Genomic DNA, 22,506 nt, shown 5'->3' on the forward strand with positions numbered 1-22,506 from the left:
ATTGCATTAAAATGAGATTTAACGCCTTGATTTCATACAATTTGATTTGAGAGAGAGAAGAAGTCGTGATAAGGAAGACTGATTGAGAGAGAGAAACTGAGAGGGAGATTGATTTTTGGAAAAATAAAAATATTAATTTTAATGGGTCATAATATAATTACAAAGATCTTAAAATGTCCACATTTCTATATGACCTGGACTCACTGTTCATCAATTACCTCCGATAATTGCGCAACAACTCGGGTCTCGAAAGGTTCGAATGTCAAAGTCAAAGTCACACTACTTCTCCAGTTTCAACTCTGAACCAATTTTTCTTGATTGCTAACGTCCAACGACGTTGGACACACAGTGTCCAACCTTTTTAGACACTAGAGAAAAAAAATATATAAAAAATGACTATCTCGTATATGTGATGCACCTATTGTCCATGATCCAATCTTCTCTTCCATACTCATATTAGGGGTGCAACTTGATTTGATTCGGTTTGAGGTCAAATTGGAATCGAACCAACATAGGTCGATTCCACTAAGTAAGAACCAGAATCGAACTAAATTCTATTGGAACCAAACCAAATTAAAGTCAGTTTGGTTCAGTTCGATTCCACGAATTGCAAATATTTTATAAATTATAAATAATATTTTTTAATGAAAAATTAAACATAAAATTTCATATAATAAATCACAAATCTATCCATAAAAAACCATTAGTTTATGCATAAAAGATCACTAATCTATGTAATAACTCTTAAAATAATTCATAATAATTATTATATACATATATATATTTATTTATTGCATAGGGGTTTGGTTCGGTTCTATACAAGTTTGATTCAAGAACCGAACCAAATTGATCGGTTTTCCATTTTTTTAACTCAGAGCCGAACCGCAACTTGTTCCAAATCAAACCAAACCACCGCAAAGTCATCAGTTTGGTTCGATTCTCGGTTTGAACCGGACCAAGTTGCACCCCTAACTCATATGGACACAAGAAGGGTTAAAATGGATCGGGTTTTCACTCAGCCTGACAAAAATGAATTGGGTTTGTATAGTTTTACTAGCTTTGTTGGTGTCTGAGCTCGGGCTTAGTCCGATCCGACAACTTTTTATGTTTTTGCTAAGCAAGCAAGCAAGGTTAGTGGCCAACAAGTTAAGGTAAGTTTTAAATTGATATTATGAGAACATTACATATATATATATATATATATATATATATATATATATATAGATATGAGAAATTTGTGGATATGCTTCCAGATCAGGCCAGGCTTTGGATCTAGACATTTTTTTATTTGACCCGACCATTAGACGGATCAGGTTTAGGTTAGGATTTGAAGCCCAATTAGTATCGACCCGGCCCATTGACAACACAACAGGCGAATAAGCTGTGTGGTTCCAAGTTCCAAAACTGCCCTGATTGATGGATTAATAGGTTAGTGCTTAGTGGTAAAGTCCATTCAAGAAAATAGACCCTAAGGCCCACCTTATCAAACCTCACCACACAAAATTTTTGAGAGTCAACAAACATTAGAAAACTAATTGAAAAAGAAGTGGAAAAAAAAACAAAAACTCTCATCCTACTCAAAGTTACAAGTCCATTAGTCAAACTCGGTGCTCTGTAAAAAACCATGAGAGAGAGAGAGAGATTTTGAGGGAAGGCTGAAGGGGAGAATTAGGGATTCAACGCTACAATGCTGAAACACCTTCTCTTGCTGTTTCTCACTCTCTTCTCACATGTCTGCCGTTCATCTTCTCGAACTGGTAATCTAACATTATTTTCTTTCTCTTTCTGATTTTGTTCAGATTTGCTTAATTTCATACATTTTTTTTTCCATTTCTTTGAACTTTTTCAGATTTTGTAACAGTTGTTGTTGTAGATTTGCTTAATTTTATGCATTTTTTTTTTCCATTTTCTTTGAACTTGTTCAGATTTTGTATGAGTTGTTGTAGATTTGTTTAATTTAATGCATTTTCCCATTTCCTTGAAATTGCTCAGATGTTTTAGGTTGTTGTAGTAGATTTTCTTAATTTTATAAAAAAAAAATTCCGTTTTCGGTGAACGTGTTAAGATTTTGTTGCATTTGTTGTTGTGTGAAATCTGTTGTGTTACACACAGAGCTACTTTTTATGCGCATAAGCTGCGGAGCTCGTGACAATTTCGTTGCATTTGTTGTTGTTTTTTCTCTTTCTGATTTGTTCAGATTTGCTTAATTTTATGCATTTTTTTTTTTAAATTTTCTTTGAAGTTGTTCAGATTTTGTTGTTGTTGATTTTTTTTAGATTTGCTTAATTTTATGCATTCTTTTTGTTTTTTTTCCATTTTCTTTGAACTAGTTCAGATTTTGTTGCATTTTATGTTGTTGATTTTATTCAGATGTGCTCAATTTTATGCATTTTTCTTCCATTTTCGTTGAACTTGTTCTGATTTTGTTGCATTTTTTGTTGTTCTCTCTTTCTGATTTTGTTCAGATTTTCTTAATTTTATGTATTTTTTTTTTCCATTTTCTTAGAACTTGTTCAGATTTTATTGCATTTGTTGTTCTTCATTTTTTTCAGATTTGCTTAATTTTATGCATTTTTCTTCCATTTTCTTTGAACTTGTTCAGATTTTGATGCATTTGTATTGTTCTTGATCTTGTTCAGATTTGCTTAATTTTATGCATTTTTCTTCCCTTTTCTTTGAACTTGTTCAAAATCATTGCATTTATTTTTGTTGTTAAATATATCATGTTACACGCAGAGCCATTTGTGATGCGCATAAGCTGTGGAGCTCGCGAAAATGTTCGAACCCCTCCAACCAACACTCTCTGGTTCAAGGACTTTGATTACACAGGAGGAAAACCAGCAAACGCTACACGCTCAAGTGGCATCCCTCCTCCACTTAAAACTCTCCGATACTTCCCGCTCTCTGATGGCCCCGAAAACTGCTACAACATCAATCGAGTCCCTAAAGGACATTATTCAGTGAGGATCTTCTTCGGTTTAGTCAAAGAACCTAATTTCGATAACGAACCACTCTTTGATGTCTCTGTCGAAGGAACTCAAATTTATTCGTTGAAATCAGGGTGGAGCACCATTGATGATCAATCATTTACTGAAGCATCGGTGTTTGTTACTGATGGTTCTGTTTCGGCTTGTTTCCATAGCACTGGCCATGGAGATCCGGCAATTCTCTCGATTGAAATTCTTCAAATTGATGAAAAAGCGTACTATTTTGGTCCTGATTGGGGTGAAGGGACGATTCTGAGAACGGCACAAAGATTGTCGTGTGGTAGTGGGAGACCAGGATTTGATGAGGATTACAATGGGGATCACTGGGGTGGCGATAGGTTTTGGACTCAGATTACAACATTTGGCCAGAGTTCTGATAAAACACTATCGGTCGAAAACCAAATCAAGGGGGCATCTGTTTCACCAAATTTCTATCCTGAAAAGCTTTACCGTTCGGCATTGGTTAGTACTGACAGTGAGCCAGACTTGTCGTATACACTAGAGGTGGATCCCAATAAAAACTACTCAATTTGGTTGCACTTTGCCGAGATTGATAACAAAGTTACTGGTGTAGGGCAACGGGTGTTTGATGTTCTAATAAATGGTGATATTGCATTCAAAAATGTTGATGTTATCCATATGAGTGGAGACCGTTTTGCCGCTCTCGTGCTGAACAAGACTGTTGCAGTGAATGGAAGGAGTTTGACAATAACCATGCACCCTACTAAAGGCAATCATGCCATCATCAATGCCATTGAGATCTTCGAGGTTATTACAGCAGAGTCTAGAACTTCAGCAGAAGAAGGTAGGCGGGGCATGCCATTTTGTTACTTGTTGTAGCATTATGTCTGTTTTTGCTTTCACAAGTAGCTGGTTTTGGAATGACTAATGAGGTTAATTCGATCTAGGGCTGTTAGATTTTGGCAGGATGCATGATACATCTTGTTATAACAATGTTAAATTCCTTAAACTTACCTGCCATTTCATTTTGACACGCAAAATTTCCAGTATTTAACTTGTAGATTTGTGTGGTTCTCGATAACATTGCACAGTGTAAGATGCTGTGACACTTCGTCCTAATGTTGTCTAAAACATTGTTAGTGTTTGACGACAAATGTATGGAATGAAAAGTTCAACAACTAGAAACAAACATCTTTTATATTTAAAATGTTCTCCATGTATTACTATGCATGTTCTCCTCCTTGCTTTATAGTTATGTCATGATAAGGAAATATGTTTTTGATGAATGATGTAGCATATGTAAGTAAAAACCGTTAGAATTGTGAGGTTTTGTGGTTGTTGCTGTGTGCTACTATTACTGATTCTTAAGTTATGTGAGCCATAAGGTGTTATAGACAACTCTTTGACCTTTTTGTCATATTTCAGTGTTGCGATTCATCATTATTTTCCTTATTCCTTACTTTTCCTTTAGTTGGCTGCGAAAAATCTAGTTACCAGATTTGGCTAAATCATCGAGTCCGATGGTCGTCCTTAAAAACAAAAAAGAGGGGAATAAAATCATCCTCATGTTTCCCAGATAGGAGGCTGTGTTACCCTATTGCCGCCCAAACCGGATTCTAACGTCAACATGTGGCTTGCCTCTCTGGAGGTATAATTGTTCTATTCCTTCTAACTATGTTAGAAGGTGGTATAATGGCATTGTATTGGACTACCACTCTAACAAATACAAAATGTCGAGAAATTTCAAGAATGGGATCCATCTCAATATCCTCATTTTATCCTTATTAGAAGGTACAACACCATTGTACCTCCTTATCAGAATGAGATTCTTCCCCAAGAATTCCCTAATCAGAGAGAACCATGTGTCCCATCCCCGTCCAAATCCCAATGAATCCCTATGGCTGTTTTTTTGATGAATAAATCCCCAGGGTTTTGGGAATGCTAATCTTCTAAAAGTAGAAGGATGTCACTCAGAATGGTTTGCCTTTCTTTGAGGGTTTTCCATACGAACCATTCTCCCAAAAGCAGTGTTGTGTGTGTCTTTTTCTTATTTAGATTGAATCAAAAATTATTTTCCTACAGGAGTATTCTCAAAGAATGACACTTCCATGACCAAAGAGAGGAATGTTGGCTCCTAAACCAACAAAAAAACATTCCCTTTTCCATAAAAATGAGGGTACGAACCACAAAATTTTGGATCTCAAACTTTACAGACATACAGCAAGACATTTTACCCAAACTCTCTCTCTCTCTCACACACACACACAGAGAGGAGATCTTGAACAGGAAGAGATTTTGTTCCTATTACAAAAATAGGTAAAAGCTTTTGCTAAAGGTTAGGCTTTGGAAGAAGCTATATGACCAAAATATGTCATATGTTGCTGACCTTTCCCAAAAGGGAAGAGCATGTAGATTGGATCTTACTTATTTGATATGATCACGTCCTCTAAAAAAGGCTCAGACATATCGACCCAAATGTGTATGGGATTCTTTTTTTGCTCTGAGGAAGAAATGACTTATTAGAGATTAAGTGTGTGGACAATCCATAGAAGTTTCGATTCTGGAGAATCCAACACCTGAGAACAAAAAATGGAGAGATTTCTCCCATTCTCCTCACAACTTATTGGTCTTTAGAATGCTGGTTTTAAGAGTGAGGGTACTGCCCAACCTGAGATGGAGCAGCTAATGCATTCTAATTATTGAACACAGTTCTATGAGACCCCTAGATGCTCAACATGAAAATCAAAAGCTCCGGCCCTCCCCAATCTATCAAAGGGATACAAGGGAAGAAAGTTTGCTTTGATTAGTTTGATCAATTGTCATGGATGGTTTGATTGATCTCAAAGAAGTTACTAGTTCACCTCCAACCCTTCAAAATCAATGAGATGAGTCCCTTCCTACCCCATCCTCTTGTTTACTAGGATCATTCCAGTAAAAAACTTTGCTTCACCTTTTATATTTCTCAAATGGATTCAAACATTTCAATTACTTCTTTAATGAAGTGGAAAGAAGCAAATGCTGCTATAGGGAATTATTGTTTTGTTTTGATAGGTCGTTTTTGTTTCACATTTTGAAGAACATGGCTTCATTACATTTATGAACTGTTACTAATTTAATCCCAACACTCCCATTTCATAGTCAGGGCTTTGCAAACATTGAAGAATGCCTTGGGACTTCCTCTTCGCTTTGGGTGGAATGGCGATCCATGTGTTCCCCAAGAACATCCATGGAGTGGTGTGGACTGCCAGTTTAACAGAATAAGCCACAGATGGGTCATTGATGGACTGTAATTCCTAGACCTCTGTCTTTTAAGTTTTTATAAATATACCTCGTAAACTTTTCCTTCTGATATTGTGAAAGCATTGCCTTCAAATTTCATTGCCCTCTATTTCATATTACGTACTAACTTGATTGGCCTTGTAATAACTATCACCCATTAAAAAGAAATTGAAAAACAGATTAGCATTTTAACTATTAAGCAGAAAATTGTATAGATAGAAAATTTCTGTTTGTTTTCCTAGTGAAATTTTTTATGATTGAGCAGAACTTCAGAATACTTTTACCTTTTAATCATTAATCAGAATGTTTTTAACGGATGTAAGTTAAATCTTAATATGTATTAACCAACCTGTCATTGATCCTGACTTATTACTATACAGTTTCTGTGGCCTGGAGTTTTAATTGGAGAATTTGGTTATCTCCTTCAACAAACTCCATGTTTTTCTTTTTAGCAAGGAGGCTAGGCTTAAGCAAGTTCATGCCTCTCACAATGCCCGTGGGATCAAGCCAACTGCTTTTGTTTGTACCCAGGGTTGTGGCTTTGGATCCCACGAATAAGACCGTTGAATACATACTAACTAATCTCTAATGGTAGTCAAGCACTTGGTGGTGGGGGTGATTCCTCTGACCATGACACCTTGGGTCCATGCTCCCTCCTCTCATTCCAGTTGATTCCTATCAGATCTTTGATTGTCTAGGACACAGATCATTATGTTGCTTCTATCATCTAACCATTCCCATCAGGAAAGAACTACCAATTGTTTGCTGCAATGATGCCCTCTCAACCATAAAATCATAACTAGTTGATTCAGGGGCAACCAATCATACTGTGTTTGATGCCAATGTTCTGATTCAAACAGTTGACTTCCATGGGATTGATCAAGTGATTTTGGAATGGTATGGTTCTTACCCATAAACCAAATCTTTAACTTCTCATCCACACCCCATATTCTGCTTTGAAACTCAATGATGTTTGATATGTGCTGGATATTCAAAGGATCTCTTTGTGGTGGAATTTAATTTTTTTGTTGATAAAATATCAATATTTTTTTTTGAAGGGAAAAGGCAAAAGAATACATAAAAATACAATAGTCACTAGGACCCAAGCTGACTCTATGCAGACCAGATGCCTAACTAACATCAATCTAGCTCACCAACTGGATCCCCTAAAATCAATCCTGGAAGAAGGAAGAGCATGAATACAACAAGGCTTCAGAACCAAGGATTCCATTGTGCCCGCAGAGCTTAGCTTACCATTCTTGGCATACCTGAAAAACTTGAAAAATAGCATCCAAGCCTTCCTCATGAAAGAACAATGAAGGAAATGGATGATTGTTTCTTCTTCAACATTGTCGTTCATACTAAAAAACAAACTTAGGGGAATAGAGGGGTTCCAACTATTTTTGCTGGAAAAGAAGGATGGTTTGATTTGGCCAAGTAGTGAGGATAGGATCTAACCGATGACTTGTTATTCAAGCTCATCTCCAAACTCTGACATCGGGCTTCAAAGGATGTAACTTTTCTCCACTAACTCTTATCACAATGACATTGTATTTGGGTATTTCTGCCATGGGATTCTTGTATCGAGAATCTATTGTAGAGTGCTTCTAAAAAAGCAAATTAAAAATGATCTCTATCCTATCTGGGATCTACGGGAAGGGTTTTTGGACTCTATGGATACTCAAATTCATCAACTATATGGGTACCAATCCATTGGCTTTTTATCTTCAGTTTTCAGCGTCATTTTTTTGGATGTCGTGCCCTTGTGGAAAATTTCATTTTTAAGTGTAAATCACATGTCCATGACATATTCTGCCCATATCTTTGTCATACCTGGTTACATAGTATGCTATTATTCATGGCTTTATTCAGAAACAAATATGTTTGAAGCCCGTGTTCTAGAATATTTTAAGTTTTACAAAATTAAAATATTTTTAATTGGATTGTAGTGACAAATTTGATCGACTTGAAAAACATAAGTTTGTCATCCTGTTTGAGATATTCGTTGTCTATCATGTTCTAATATGTCAGCACAAATGGCACCGTGAAAGGGAAACTTCTTATGTTTAAGAAATTTTATAATATTTGTGGTGTAGTATTTTTTTTCCCTTTTAATTACCCTATTAGGGTTTAGTTGTTTTCCTCACATGGTAAGAAACCTTTATGGTGAAGTAACAGTATTTTTGTACTTCTTTAGTCATGGTTAGATTAATCGTTTTGCTTTTTGGATGAGTCAGCTGGACTTGAACCCACGACCTCTTAATTGTTTTCCAATATGTCAAACCAACTGAGTTATGGTCTAAGCCCAAGATTAATTAATTAATCATTTCGTTAAATGCATATAAGTCATATCTATATCTAAAATACGTAACATAAGATCTACACAATCCTTCTGATTATTTATTTTTGGTAATATTTTGAGTATCTTGTTTTATTTTGGAGAAACTCACATTTGATTTTACTTCTAACATCCGACCCATTCATTTATCTTTTCTCTCGACGATATTTTAGTTTAACTCACTTTTTTAGAAGCATTAATATTCATCTTACCTGTGAATGAATGGGCACATGGGAATACTAATTGACATGTTAATAAATCACGTAGTGATTCTTATATTTATAGGCACCAGTTAGAAATTTTCATGGTTTCTAGTACATAGAAATTTTTGGAATGGTTGGTCTTTCTAATATGCACATTTTGATAGTCTTACTTAATGTCAATGATTTAAATTTCTTTTGCATTAATCATGTTTTATCTTTGGATAATCAATTTATTTTTTGCTGCTTCATTTTAGGGGTCTTGACAATCAAGGACTGAAGGGTTTCTTGCCGAATGACATAGCCAGGCTACATAATCTACAAAGCATGTATGTTCTTGATAATTATCCACCTTGAGTTCGTTTGGTGATTCTTCAATAGAAATTTACATCTTTACTTTCAATAAGGGTTATATTATAGGAACAATTGATTTCTAGGGGCATAAATATCATTCCTTGTTTCTCGACCGTGATGATAAAGTTTTACTATGTGTGCACTTGAAAGTCGTTTTAAAATTCTTGAGAAACCCAATGCAATTATACGGTGCACTTCAATCACAATGTAACACTTTTTCCTACCATAGGATGACACAAAAGTGCATCATTGTAGGCTGATATTATTATTATTATTATTAGAGTCGCACTGGGTTGACCTCAAGTACCTCATATTGCACATCCTGACGTGAAAGTGTGTAGGAACCATAGATGCTTTTTTGACTCATATCTCAATGAAAGCATCTATGGTTCCTACACACTTTCACATTAGGATGTGCGATATGAGGTACAATCTTGAGGTCACTTCAGCATTATTATTATTATTATCATCATTATATCTCATTTATTTTATTTATCTCCACAGAAACTTGAGTGTAAATGACATTCGTGGGGCCATTCCATCCTCACTTGGAACAATAACTTCACTTGAAGCATTGTAAGTAGCACTCCTTGATTGCTTATCTATGTTCAGCTTTAGTATTACCTATTAGTTTCCACTATGTAATACCAATGATTTGGGTTGAAAAAGAAAATTCTGCATCATTAATATATATTAAACTAGATTAAAATATAGTTGGCTAATCTTTCCTGGTTGTATTGGTAGGTCTCCTCAAACCTCCTTTCTCCCTATCAATAAATTATTTTTATCTGTCAAGAAAATAATTGGCTAATTATATGAAAGCTCTAGAACAACACAAAATGAATGCATTTTGAAACAAAACTTTTATTCATAAACTGTGCCTTCCTATATGTTTGAATTAATGGTTGATCATTTTTACTTGAATGAAGCTATTTCCAATGTAATTTCTTTGTGATTAAAACACATAGTTCATTGGCAGAGACCTCTCTTTCAACCAGTTCAATGGTTCGATTCCAGAAAGCATCGGAGGGTTAACATCATTACGGAGACTGTAAGTGACCTTTCCAAGCATCGTTTGATTTGCCTCAAGACTAGCTTTGACATGAGTATGGAGAAGTAGTTCTAATCTGATAAATGTTGCTGCAGGAATCTCAATAGTAACTTTCTATCTGGAAGAGTCCCAGCTGCTCTTGGAGCAAGACTTCTACACAGAGCTAGCTTCAAGTATGCTATCATGATTATATAGGCTTTTAGATGCAAACTCTTGTATAAAATGTTCAAGTAATAAAAATACTTACTATGCGCACCCGTAGTTTTACGACTAATGCAGGTCTTTGTGGTATACCCGGATTACCTTCATGCGGTCCTCACCTTTCCGTTGGTGCTAAAATAGGAATTGCATTAGGGGTATTTATGGCATTTCTACTGATTGTCATATGTTCAGTTTGCTGGTGGAAACGACGGCAAAATATTCTACGAGCACAGAGGATTGCAGGTATGGGAAAAGCTAATTGTGCATGCATTCTCACATTTTGTTAAGAGCTGTTCTACACTGACTTCATACAACACTCTGCTGATATAGCAGTGTGTACAGAACCATAGATTCTTCACTCATATCTCGAGAAAAAACATCTATGGTCCTATACATACTGCCACGTCAGCGCAGTGTTGTATAAAGCCAGTTTAGCATTTTTTTTCTTTTATTAATCTCTAATGCTTGCTCATGGGCATATGCTTTAAACATGCTAGGTCTTCTGACAGATTACGCTTTTTCTTCCTTTTCAGCGAGAGATGCTCCATATGCAAAAGCAAGAACCCATTTTGTGCGTGATGTGCAAATGACTAGACATCATGGCCAAGAAAACACTCGAACTGCTACTGAGAATGGGCCCAACTTGCTCTCTTGATTGACATGATTCCTATTTAAATTCTAACATTTTTTTGGCACACCGGCCATTCTGGGTTTACATGTTCATGGGTTTACATGTTCATATAGGTCCTCGATATCTATTGGTTGTGCCTACGGAAAGCTTGGCACTAGTGTCGTTTATGTAAAGTGATTTCGAGATATGTTCAATAGCCCTTGGAGAGGGCATGTATTGCTTTCAACAGCCCAGGGGGACCCTTTTGCTTTCTGGGTCGATAATGTTGTACATTCATAAGGTATGAATACTTCTCCTTTCTTCGATTTTTGGCTGTGGAATGTAACATATACCAAGAATACCTAACAGGTATTAAATGCTTGGTTAACCTACCTTTTGTAGCAGAAAATAATCTCTCTATTTCAGATAGAGATTAGAGTTTTTAATGGAAACAATGTGTACCTATTTAAAACCTAGAGATTATTGCTTGTTATGTTCTCTCTTTATCAATCACTATTTGCTTTGAAAGAACATTTGTTTTTTTCATGTTGGGTTTAGGATCTCTGACTTCTGAATTTATCAGGTTATGCTTAAAGAAACAGCTACTCATAGTTGGTAAAGTTTGAGTGTTTTGATATCATAGAGTTGCTAAGTTGGGGACTTGAATTTCAAAACTTGCTTGTCTGACATCATTGTTGCCCCCAAGGGCCGGAGGGTTTAAGGGCAATCAATGTGGGTCACCCTAGAGGCCTGAATTTGAATTGTATGACCTGACTGAGTCAGATTGGGCTCATGGAAATCCCCAAGACTAAGGTGGAAACATGTCAACCCTCTTCTCTTGCGTGGTCACTTCGATTCCTTGCATGACTTTTCTTCCATTTTGAGACCAAGAACGTTTGACTATGATAGAGGTACATTATAGAAAATGGTACCAATGAAGATGGATGGAAAGTCTGAAAGATAAAAAAGGACTATTTTCTGTTCTCAAGTCAAAACCCTGACCTAATTCAATTCAAGGTTATTGCTCTACGCTCTACTGTTTTTATTTGAAAATTGAACGGTTTTGTTGCTTGAAAAAGAAGACAGAATGGAGCTTGTTTTCGGGGCAAAAATTGAATAAACTAGGTCAAATAAATGGTGTATCCCTACCTTACTGTTGATGGGTTGGTTCCGATTAAATTTCTAAAGGTACCAGAACCATTAATTTTTCTTGGTTCGGGTTCCTGTCAATTTGGTTTCCAATTCTCCAATCAATGGAACCAAACCGTCAAAAGCTTCTCTTCAAGCAGTTATGGTTCTCAATCAATTCGGTTCTAGGTGACCCAACTCAAATCAATTCCAAAACCGTCCAATTTGTTCCTATTCCGGATCGGATTCTATTAAATGGGTGCCCATTGATACCCTTTTGCATTAAAACCCTAGTCAAAATATTTGGAATTTGTACAGTACAAATGATCATAGTAATAAAATTTGAGTCCATTATTACTTGGTGAAGGGTCAGTTTGATTTGGATAATTTCAATTACGATAAAAATAAAAATAAAAATAAAAATTGGCATTGTAAAATAATTGCATTTTTCATATACATTAAAATTAAATTCAAATTAATGTAACATAATAATAAAAGCAAAATTTTAATTTATAGAGTGTAAGGTGTTTGATCGTAAGAGTTAGAAGTTTTAGTACACATCAACCATCTCGAGTAGTTGAATTTACGTGTTTAATGGGGTGAGGGGACGTTAAGAAAGGAAAGTGAGGAGACCTTAATACTATGTTTGGATTGAGAGAAGAGAATCTTAAAATATCTTTAAAAAATCTTTGGGATAGAGTTGAAATTATAAAATATTTTAAAAGAATTTTTCTCCATTTTTTTTTTTTGTCGTCTTTTCTCTTCTCTTCTTATTTTGTCTTCTATTCTCTCCACCCAAACACTACGTAAGAAATAGATTTTTATGAGGTGAGAGGATTTAAAAAAACTAAAAAACACATTGATGGATTGAAAGAGATTAAGAAAAGAAAGATTTTTTACTGAACTGTTAAGGATACGGCCCCAAAAAGTAGGATGCATTTAAAAAGAAGTCCACACCTCATAGGTAGCCGGTTTTATGTGTTAGAAGATGAGTCAGTCTACTTGTTCACACTAAAATGACTCTTTGAAATCACTTACTAGTCTTTTGTTAATAAATATCTAAATTATCATTTTACCTTTTTATTTTGGCTTATTGCACACATCATCACGTACCAAATAAAAATTTAAAACTTACTTTCTTCTTTTTCAAATTCATCTCCTTCAGAGTTTTGTAAGAAGTTGAATTAGTGGAGATTAAGATTTTAGGGTTTTTTTTTTTTTAATTATCTTATTTCTTTGAAAGTTCTTTTAATTTTTTACATTTAATCACTAAAGAAAATTTAAAAAATTACTATTAAAATTTCAAAATGACGATTTTGAATAGAAGAACTTGAAGATATTTTGATAATTATATTCGATAGATTCATATCGAACTTATTTTGTCAAATTTGATAAGTACCTACCAAACAAAATTTTTTATAAACCATTGTAAAACTGATTCGGTAGGTACTTACCAAATATAATTTTTTTCATGTAAAGGGATTCAATTTGATTAAAAGTGTTAGGGTAAGAAAAATAAGTGAGATCAAAACTTCAAAACTTTTTTTTGTCCCATTTCAATCATATCTTTGCCTTCAATTTGATTAATATTTAAGAGATATCCCGACATTTAATACTTTGATGACATATAACACACCTATCATTCTCTTCCTGATCTTTTAAAAATAAATAATATAAAATGATCAAAATACCCTCATCTTTTATCCTTTGCCTACCCTTCTTTGAAATCCTTTTGCTTTTAACCTCCTCAATTTTTAAGGTGGAAGTTTTCATTTATTTATTTATTTTAAATCAAGGATTTTGGCATGTAGGATGAAGTGAGACTATTTATTTATTTTTGTCTTTTTATGATAATTTACATTAAAACAATATATATTGTCAATGAAGGGGACATCTCAAATATTCATCAAATCTTCGATAATAATTATTGAAAAGAATATTTCAGGAAAACGGAAGTCTTTATAGTACTTTTTTTTTTTGTCCTTCGATTGCCACTTTTTTTTCAGTTTAGTGATTAAGATATTAATTGTTTGTCCTACTCAAATTATATAGACCATCAGATCAAATCTTTCTTTCTTATTAGTTTAATCTCATTAAAATTTGATTAGCATTAGACAAATATATAGAGCATAATAGTGCTCTAGAAATAAACGATTGTGATCTAATAATAAAATGGCTACCGAGTGAATCCAACGACAGATCAATAAGATCATCCCACTTGCATCCCCACTTAGGTTAATTTTTGTAACACTTCTGAAGTTTGAAGTTTGAAGTCTAGAAACATCTGAAATTTGAAAATTAAAAATCAGACTTCAGAAATTTTATTCAACATCTCTCATTATTAATTCAAAATTTTTGAATTTCGATTATAAAGTTTGAAATCTAAAATAAAACAAATGAAAATAAAATTTTTAAAATTTAAAATTTAAAAGTGGACCACCTCCATTTAAACTTCACTTCGTATAAAACAATGAAATTGTAGTGGCCTTGATATCTTTGGGGGGATCCGAGGATCTAGGTTACACGTGCTAAGTCAACACGAGTATTTCAAATTCTCCCCACGCGCCTTAGTTATTGGTGCTACGCGGCACACGTACATCTCGTGAAAACGAAAAATTATAAAAAATAATCATATTGTCCAGTGGGACCACCACTCACTGAGTCACCGTCCAAGCGAGTCGATTAACTAACCGATTTTATGCTTCACAGACACGGCTGCTTCCCTCCGCACGACACGAGCCTGATCGTACTCCACGTGGAGGCTCCTGCATCTCTGACAAACCCTAAATATTATACGAAGCGAAATACCCAAATTACCCTCAGTCCACATACAAGGCGACACGACATCACCTTCTCTCTCTCTCTCTCTCTCTCCCACCCAAAAAAAATATTCCTGATAAAGATATGAATTAGCGCTATCATTCCGTACAAATTAGGGCTGACGTCATCCGTAGTGTGAGCGCAATGTGACACGTCAAATCATCTGGCGGCTAAACCCTTTCTTTCTCCACTGCCACCCAACCACGAAACTTATGGTGGTGGGACCCACTCTTTTTATAATTTGTCCAAATTAGACACGCTTTGACTCGGTCAAATTTTGAGTTGATTAGTCTATAACTCTTTTTTACCAAAAGCTGAAAGTGAAGACAAAAATTTGCACGAGTTAACTCAAAAACCTGAACTAGAATCGAAACAGAGTCGACCGAGTCTTCGAGTTAACTGGACTTGGTTTTAAAACTTTGTTAATTCAACGAGAGATTCTATTGGCACACTCACTTTTATTTACAACACACCAATCCTTTTAAAAATCTTGACTCATAGTTCTAAGTGATATTTGGCAAAACGTACCAAACTTATATCCAAATTTCCATTTCAATACGATGTTCATTTTAATTTCAAAACATGCATCAATCATTTTCCAATGAGTTCCCTAATAAACAGGACTGGAGTCGGGATTTTCTTGTAGTGAGGGTAACTTATGGTTAGTTGTATAGTTGAAGAATTTGAAGATGAATGGTTTTAAGGATAAATTTAGAAGTTGAAGAAAATAATATTTAAGTCATTTCCAATTAGTATATGAGAAGACTTAGTCCACTCCTTCACCTCTCTCCAATTAGTATATGTCATCAACAAAAAATTGAGGGGAAGGGGGGGGGGGGCAAAAATTGGAGGGAGGTGAGGGTAAACATGGAGAGAGGTGAGGGAGTGAGAACAAATGAGGCATGTAATTAGTTGAAAATATAAGAGTGTCTCAAAGTTTAGTGGGGCAATTGCCCCCACCAGCTCCTTATTAGCTCCGCCCCTGCTAGTAGGTAGTTTTAATTTAAAGTGTCAAATTCGTTGGTATTAAAATGACAAAATCATAGGTAAATATAAAGACAAAATATCTTTATTTCTTAGTGATTAAATCATTGGTAATTTATTAGTTAGTTTGTCACTTTAAATTAAAAATACCTACTAACAAATTTGTTGAAAAATGATTCATGCATGTTTTCGGAATTAATATAAATATTATATCGGACTCAGAATTTTATCATATTTAGCACACGAAATGGTAATTCACCCTAGTTTTACATAGAGAACTTATATTGTTATGTCAAATTTTGCTAATGCCACCCCAATTCATATGTAAATCACCAAAAAATTAACATACATCTTGAGTGACATTAGCAAAAGTTGGTGTGGCAATAGAATCTTCACTTATAATTTTAAATATTGTTCGAGATCAAGGTGACTCGCTCTAGTCATTTCAGTATTGTTTACCAACGAGCTAGATTTACACGATGTCTCATGATTCACATATCTCACGAGACAAATGATACGACTTGAAATATCTTTTGAAAATCTTGACCAAATGAGTACTATTCGATTGTATCAACTGGATTTTCTATAGGTTAATTAAAATAATAATTATTTTTAAAAGTTTAATGTTTATGATTATTTTATATAAATATACATGAATAAATAATTATAAATTTTGTTAAATCCTTTACCTCATACTTTGATGACTTGATTCATCCGAGAACGAGACACAACCTCGAGATTTGAAAGATGGCTACGAATATCTCCATCAGATTGGTGTGTTAGTGATACAAGTAAAAGTTGGTGTGTTAATAGAAAGAAGTTCTCTTTCTTTTACCATAACATTATTTATTTGCTTCTCTCAGAGGCTAATTTGGCTCTAACTAAGGTTGAAAGCTTTCTTTGTTAATGGAGTCCTCTCGCGAAGGTCATTACAGAGGAGTGAGAAAGAGACCATGGGGAAGATACGCAGCGGAGATAAGAGACCCATGGAAGAAAACTAGGGTTTGGTTGGGTACATTCGATACTTCTCAAGAAGCCGCCATGGCTTACGATAGAGCAGCTATATCTCTCAGAGGTAAAAAGGCCAAAACCAACTTTCCGGTTCAATCCTCAACCGTTCTTCCTTTCGATCTAAACCTCCCATCAGACCGCTGTACCGGTTCACACCGAGGTTTGGTTGAACCAGTGGCGCCACCACCACTACCACCACAAAGGGTTTTGAAGCGTGGGTTATCGATCGATTTGAACAAGCCACCTCCCATGGTTCCAACACCATTGTTGTCGAGTTGAGAGAAGTGTTTGTTGTCCTTTTTTTTTTTTTTTCAAATAAACTATGTTGTATTTTTGTTTTTATTTTTGGCTTAGATGATATGAGACTTGATTTGTGTGATCTTTCTCTTGTTTTCGAGACTTGGGTTTGGGAGATATAGATGATGTTTCATGGAACTGTCCAAGCTTCTGTTAATCAACCGATGAAACTTTTTTTTTATTCCTATAAAAACGTGTATTAATCTCTAGATTTTTTTTTTTTTTTTTTTCTGTTATGTCAACCTGTTGTTCGATGGAAGTACGTCTCTTTTCTGGGTATTTGGGAAATTGAGATTTTTTATTTTTATTTTCTACACAAACATCCATTGAAGACTTTGGTACGGAGAATCATAGTTTTAGAACTCGCCCGAGTTGACTCGATTTAATTGAATTTCTTGGTGACTCGTCAATGAACTCTTAACCTAACTCTCTGATCAGTCCGATTGAGTCAACTTAAATGTGTATTGATTTTTTAACTAAACTCGAAGAGAATATCATATTAACAATCTAACGAGACAGCTTTCTAGATTTAATGAAAATATTCCTATTTTAATAAATATATATATGGATTAAATCCGTTACACATATATTTACTCATATATCTACAATGTGTTTTGTCCTACGTGAGTTAAATTTTTTGGATTAAATTGATTTTTAGTGAGAATGATTTCTATGATGAGGAGATCATCCTCATTAAAATTTAGCTCAATTTAAAAATTTTAACTTCGTCAAAAGTAATTTAAAAAAAAAATAGATAATTCACAATTCTTCAACTCTTAAATATGGGATTAGAAATTTTAGAATTAACTAATTTTTTATGAGAATGATCAGTTAAATTCAAAAATTTTAACCTGCATAGGACAAAACACATTATAGATATATGTATACATGAATTCTAACCCCATATATATATATTTCGAACTTCATTAAAAGTGTTGAAAATGAATGATTACTGAGCATTCAAATTTAAAAATAAAATAAAATGATGAATAATAATTATTTTTAAAAAAAATTAATATAATTTTTTTCTCTACATCCCCATTGACTTGGATCATATTTTTTTTTTTCAAAACTTCAAAAGAAAAGTTCACTGTGGGTGAAAAATAATTATTTTTTTAAAAAATTAATATAATTTTGTCCTCTACATCCCATTGCATCTGATATGTTTTATTTTTATTTTTAAACTCCAAATGAAAAGCTTTCTCTTTCATTGCCAATGTCATTTGCGTCATGACAAATAGCTGTTGGACTGTGTGGAAAAAACAATACTCCGAGTCAAACTTGTGAGTCATCGAGTTGCTTAGCAACGATAATTTAGCTTTTCAAGCGGCCAAAACGGAAAGAAACGAAAGATTTTCCGCGAGATGGATGCATTTATCGCGTTTGTCCATCTCAATATTTCTCCTTCTCGATAAGTTTAATTTATGAATCTCAGGAGGAGTCCTTTGAAGTTCTAATAATGGAAAGTCCGCCACAGCCCACATGATGTCAGTTTCCCAGTTTTCATTCTGTTTCTCGTCATCTCAAATTATCACGTCACGACATATTGATGAGAATTTTAAAATAAATTTATAAATTGAGAAGGGTAAAATGGGAAATAAAATATAAGGAGAAGCGTACAACAACGCGTAAGTTCTTCGTTTCTCAAGTCTCACCTAATCTAATAGCGTGCGTAGAGATCGGCCGACGCCTAAAAAATACAAAAAAAGATTTGACGCTGATGTGGACCCCCCACCAGCCTACGTGTCATTTGAATACAACTCATATAGTTTATTGGGGCCCACAAACGAATCTTTTGTTAGCGGAGACTTCACGGCAGTTTAAACTGACTGTCCTCTCTAATGTGCTTCCGTCATGCTTTCGTTTCTGAGGCGGCGTTTCGATGCTTTATGAACGGTCGTAGAACCAGGGAGCAGCACAACTCTTTAAATATTATATTTTTCGTTGAATTACACATATACCCCTCTTATGTTTCTAAATTTCTGACATCTATTAAAATGACCTAAGTGCCCTTATTTTCAACCTTAAACCAAAAAACTCATAATATTATTTTGAAAAATATGTAATCACATGTTTTCTTTCTGATGGGTTGACAAGGAGGAACCAATTTTCTTTAAATAAAACTTCAAGGTCAAAAATAAAAATATTAAAAATTAGGTATGAGATTTAAGATGATTTATTTTTAGAAGAAAAATCAAGGATATTAAACTACAGATTAAAAAAAAGGTTATTTAAGTCATTTTTATCAGTATATTACTGTATATCAAAGTCAAAAGACACGGCATTAGTTAGAAGATATTGATATCTCAAAAATTCATCAAAATATTGAGACAACGTCTAAATCACTCCTATACGAATGGTTTAGACATGGCCTTTATATTGTTGTCAATATTAAAGAGGCTCTATGTTTTCAAACTATGACATGATATAAATACTCGTTTCATCCTTTAGCCAAAACCACTTATTTTTCACCCAAGGAAATATGTCACTTTCAAGCTTAAAACACCTTCTATCATCAAATAATATTCTAAAAAATAATTGATTTTTCTATCAAAAAAATCTATCATTTCTTTCAAAAGTCTTATCTTATTCTTGAGCTGTAAAGATTGGAATAGATGGAATCTTAAGATTGAGAATGAAAGTAAAAAAATCTTCAACTTTCAAACTGGTAAAAGTCTACGAATAAATTGTTTTCAATCTTTCGAATCTTGCTTTCAACATCAATTAGAAATCCATTATATTTTATCCAAAATTCCCTGTGATCTTTTAAAATCCTATTTTACTTTTGAAGTTTAAAGGTTAAAGAATATGAAATCTTAAACTTCACCAAAAACTTGAAAATTACGTATTTTCTGATTTGAAGATTGAAGATAGGATCTTTTAAGTTTCAAGAAGAGGGCAAAAAAAAAAATCCCCTCATATTGAAAATCTCATATTTCGGGGAGAAAATCAGCTAGAGGGAGTTTAGGTCATATATATTAGTCTCTAAGAGAAGACCTAGGTCAATGGGACATGCCATCAATTTCAAAGGACATGGGTATCTCTAATATTGACGAAAAAGTAGGGGGCATGTCTAAATTACCTAAAAAAAAGGTAAACGGGACCGTTACCTCGCCGTCTCCCTATGTCATACTCATACATTGACATTATGTATGATATCATCATCATCATCATCATCATCACATCATCATCATATCATGAGAATGGGATTAGGATGAGTTGACTAGTCTTAACATGAAGGAAATCGCCGCCGGCTTACAACTCATTGTCAGCTTTTTGCGGGATATGTTTTAATAATAAAAACAAATATCAAATAAAATTCTCCCAAAAATATTAATTTAATATAATTGTTTCTCTCTAAACCGACACCACGTGTGAAACGTACATGCGCACGTGACTGCTTTCACACTCACTAATGCACCGTAAACATCCCTGTTAAGTCGGATTACAGTGACGAGACGTTACATGTCTCTAGATGACTAGAACTTTTAACTCCTATTGCCGCACCAACTTTTATTTGCAATAAATTATTTCTTTTGAAATTAATGAGTTATTTATGTGTTATAAGTAAGAGTCGTTCAGGGGTGACACAATGATGTCGTAGCGGACACATAATCGTAGATGCTTTTTCATGATATACTAGTAAAAAGTATTGACGGTTATTTGTGCGCCACCACATCATATGTGTCACCTTTGTATCTCTATTTATACTATTCCAATATTTTCTTATAAGTAATAATAATAATTGGTACTGGTTTTTTTTTAACTAGAATTATTGATCTTTCTTCTCAGGATACACAATTGCATATCTTTTATGGGGATGTTCAATTGTGTATCATGAGAAAAAGATCCATGATTTTGAGTTCATGTCACGTCAATTGAGTATTGATCGAGTGAAGATTTACTAGTTAGAAAATCATTATTCATTTCAAAATTTATGTGCGCTTATTCATTTAATATACAAGGTGTCATGGCATTGATTCCTCAATTTAGCAAACAAATTTGTAAATAGGAAATCTTTATTTGTGATTTAGAGATTAAAGTGTCCAGAAACCACTACTTATCTAGTATGTGTGGTTTGTGGGCTATGGATCCGAGATCCTGACATCAAAAGAAATAAAAATAAGATTATTTTTTTACTTGAAATTTTTTTTTGTTACGATTGAAATAGTGTTAAATTAAATACACCAAGTGCAAGGCTATGAGGAAATAACAAAACCTGACAGTCCTAGGTCAATCCACAGGGATTGTGTCAAAATTAAATCAAAACATGTGTAAGGTGAAAAACAAATTTACCTAAACTATGAAAATGAATGATTTTCCACACTTTCGTATGTAAAAAAAAAAAAAAAACGCAAGGCATCAAGAATCCACTCAAAAATCATAATTTTATTAATTCAATTTTTTTCTCAGTTAGTTTTGAATAAAAATTCTTCAGGACCGGATGATATAACAATTAAACAAAAAGTTTATCTTCAAAAATATTTTGAAAAATATAAGATTGCCATGTATAGTGCATTCACATATCATTAGGATTCTTTAAGCACTCAATTTAACAATCATCCATACTGAATAAAGAAAAATTTCCACCTATTCAATGTGACCATCATAAATAAAAACTCAAATTTTTTTTTTTAGACATACAGAATTAAAAAAAAAAAAAAATTGTCTTAGAGCAATCTAAAAACTATAAAAATTAATCTACCATTGTTGGTCGAAATAAAATTATAATATTTGAGTTTCACTCTTAGTCATGACTAAGATTTTAGCCATCAATCTCCATAAATAAGTCCATCAAAATTATTGAATAAAAAATATAAAAAAATAAATTAAAGAGAAAATATAGATGGAAAAATATTAAAAAAGAAAGATTGGAGAAGAAGAACAACAACAATGAGGGGTTTATAGAAAATAAATAATGATAGGAGATCAGACAAAATATAAACAAATAATAAAATAAAATATAAGAGATATGAGAGGAGAGAAAATTTAATATGTGGAGGAAAGAAATAGTGAAATAAAAATTAAAAAGATATGAGAGAGATGTATAAGATTTTTTAAAATAAGGCAAAATAGAAATGAATATGTTTTTATTTTTTATTTTAATTAAAGTAAGAAATGTGTAGAGCTTTTTAATTTTTTTAAAAAATTCTTTCTTTTTTTTCTTTAGCCTTTCCTTTAACTTGTCCCATAATTTCTCCTCCACCTTTTTTAATGTTTTCTTTATCAAATTTTTTTTTTTTTTTAAAGGTACTTTATGAAAAATTCATCTTTAGCTTTTGTCT

The 22,506-nt window shown here is 33.6% G+C and overlaps 2 protein-coding genes across 2 annotated transcripts; both read left to right on the forward strand.

Moving 5' to 3' along the window:
• The first annotated feature begins 1,552 nt into the window (after positions 1 to 1,552).
• On the forward strand, positions 1,553 to 11,527 carry RLP4 (receptor like protein 4). The gene is made up of 9 exons (XM_086420869.1): positions 1,553 to 1,757; positions 2,737 to 3,792; positions 6,087 to 6,234; positions 9,023 to 9,094; positions 9,624 to 9,695; positions 10,099 to 10,170; positions 10,266 to 10,343; positions 10,433 to 10,614; positions 10,905 to 11,527. The coding sequence occupies exons 1-9, from the start codon at positions 1,688 to 1,690 to the stop codon at positions 11,024 to 11,026; spliced, it is 1,872 nt and encodes a 623-aa protein (XP_086276995.1). The 5' UTR covers positions 1,553 to 1,687; the 3' UTR covers positions 11,027 to 11,527.
• Positions 11,528 to 16,819: 5,292 nt separating this feature from the next.
• On the forward strand, positions 16,820 to 17,203 carry LOC147387623 (ethylene-responsive transcription factor 12-like). Its single transcript, XM_086421612.1, has one exon. It carries the CDS (start codon positions 16,820 to 16,822, stop codon positions 17,201 to 17,203), a length of 384 nt encoding a protein of 127 aa, XP_086277738.1.
• Positions 17,204 to 22,506: the final 5,303 nt, after the last annotated feature.

This window comes from Akebia trifoliata, chromosome 13, assembly GCF_017979445.1.
Source record: "Akebia trifoliata isolate Shusen 1 chromosome 13, ASM1797944v1, whole genome shotgun sequence".
NCBI lineage: Eukaryota > Viridiplantae > Streptophyta > Magnoliopsida > Ranunculales > Lardizabalaceae > Akebia > Akebia trifoliata.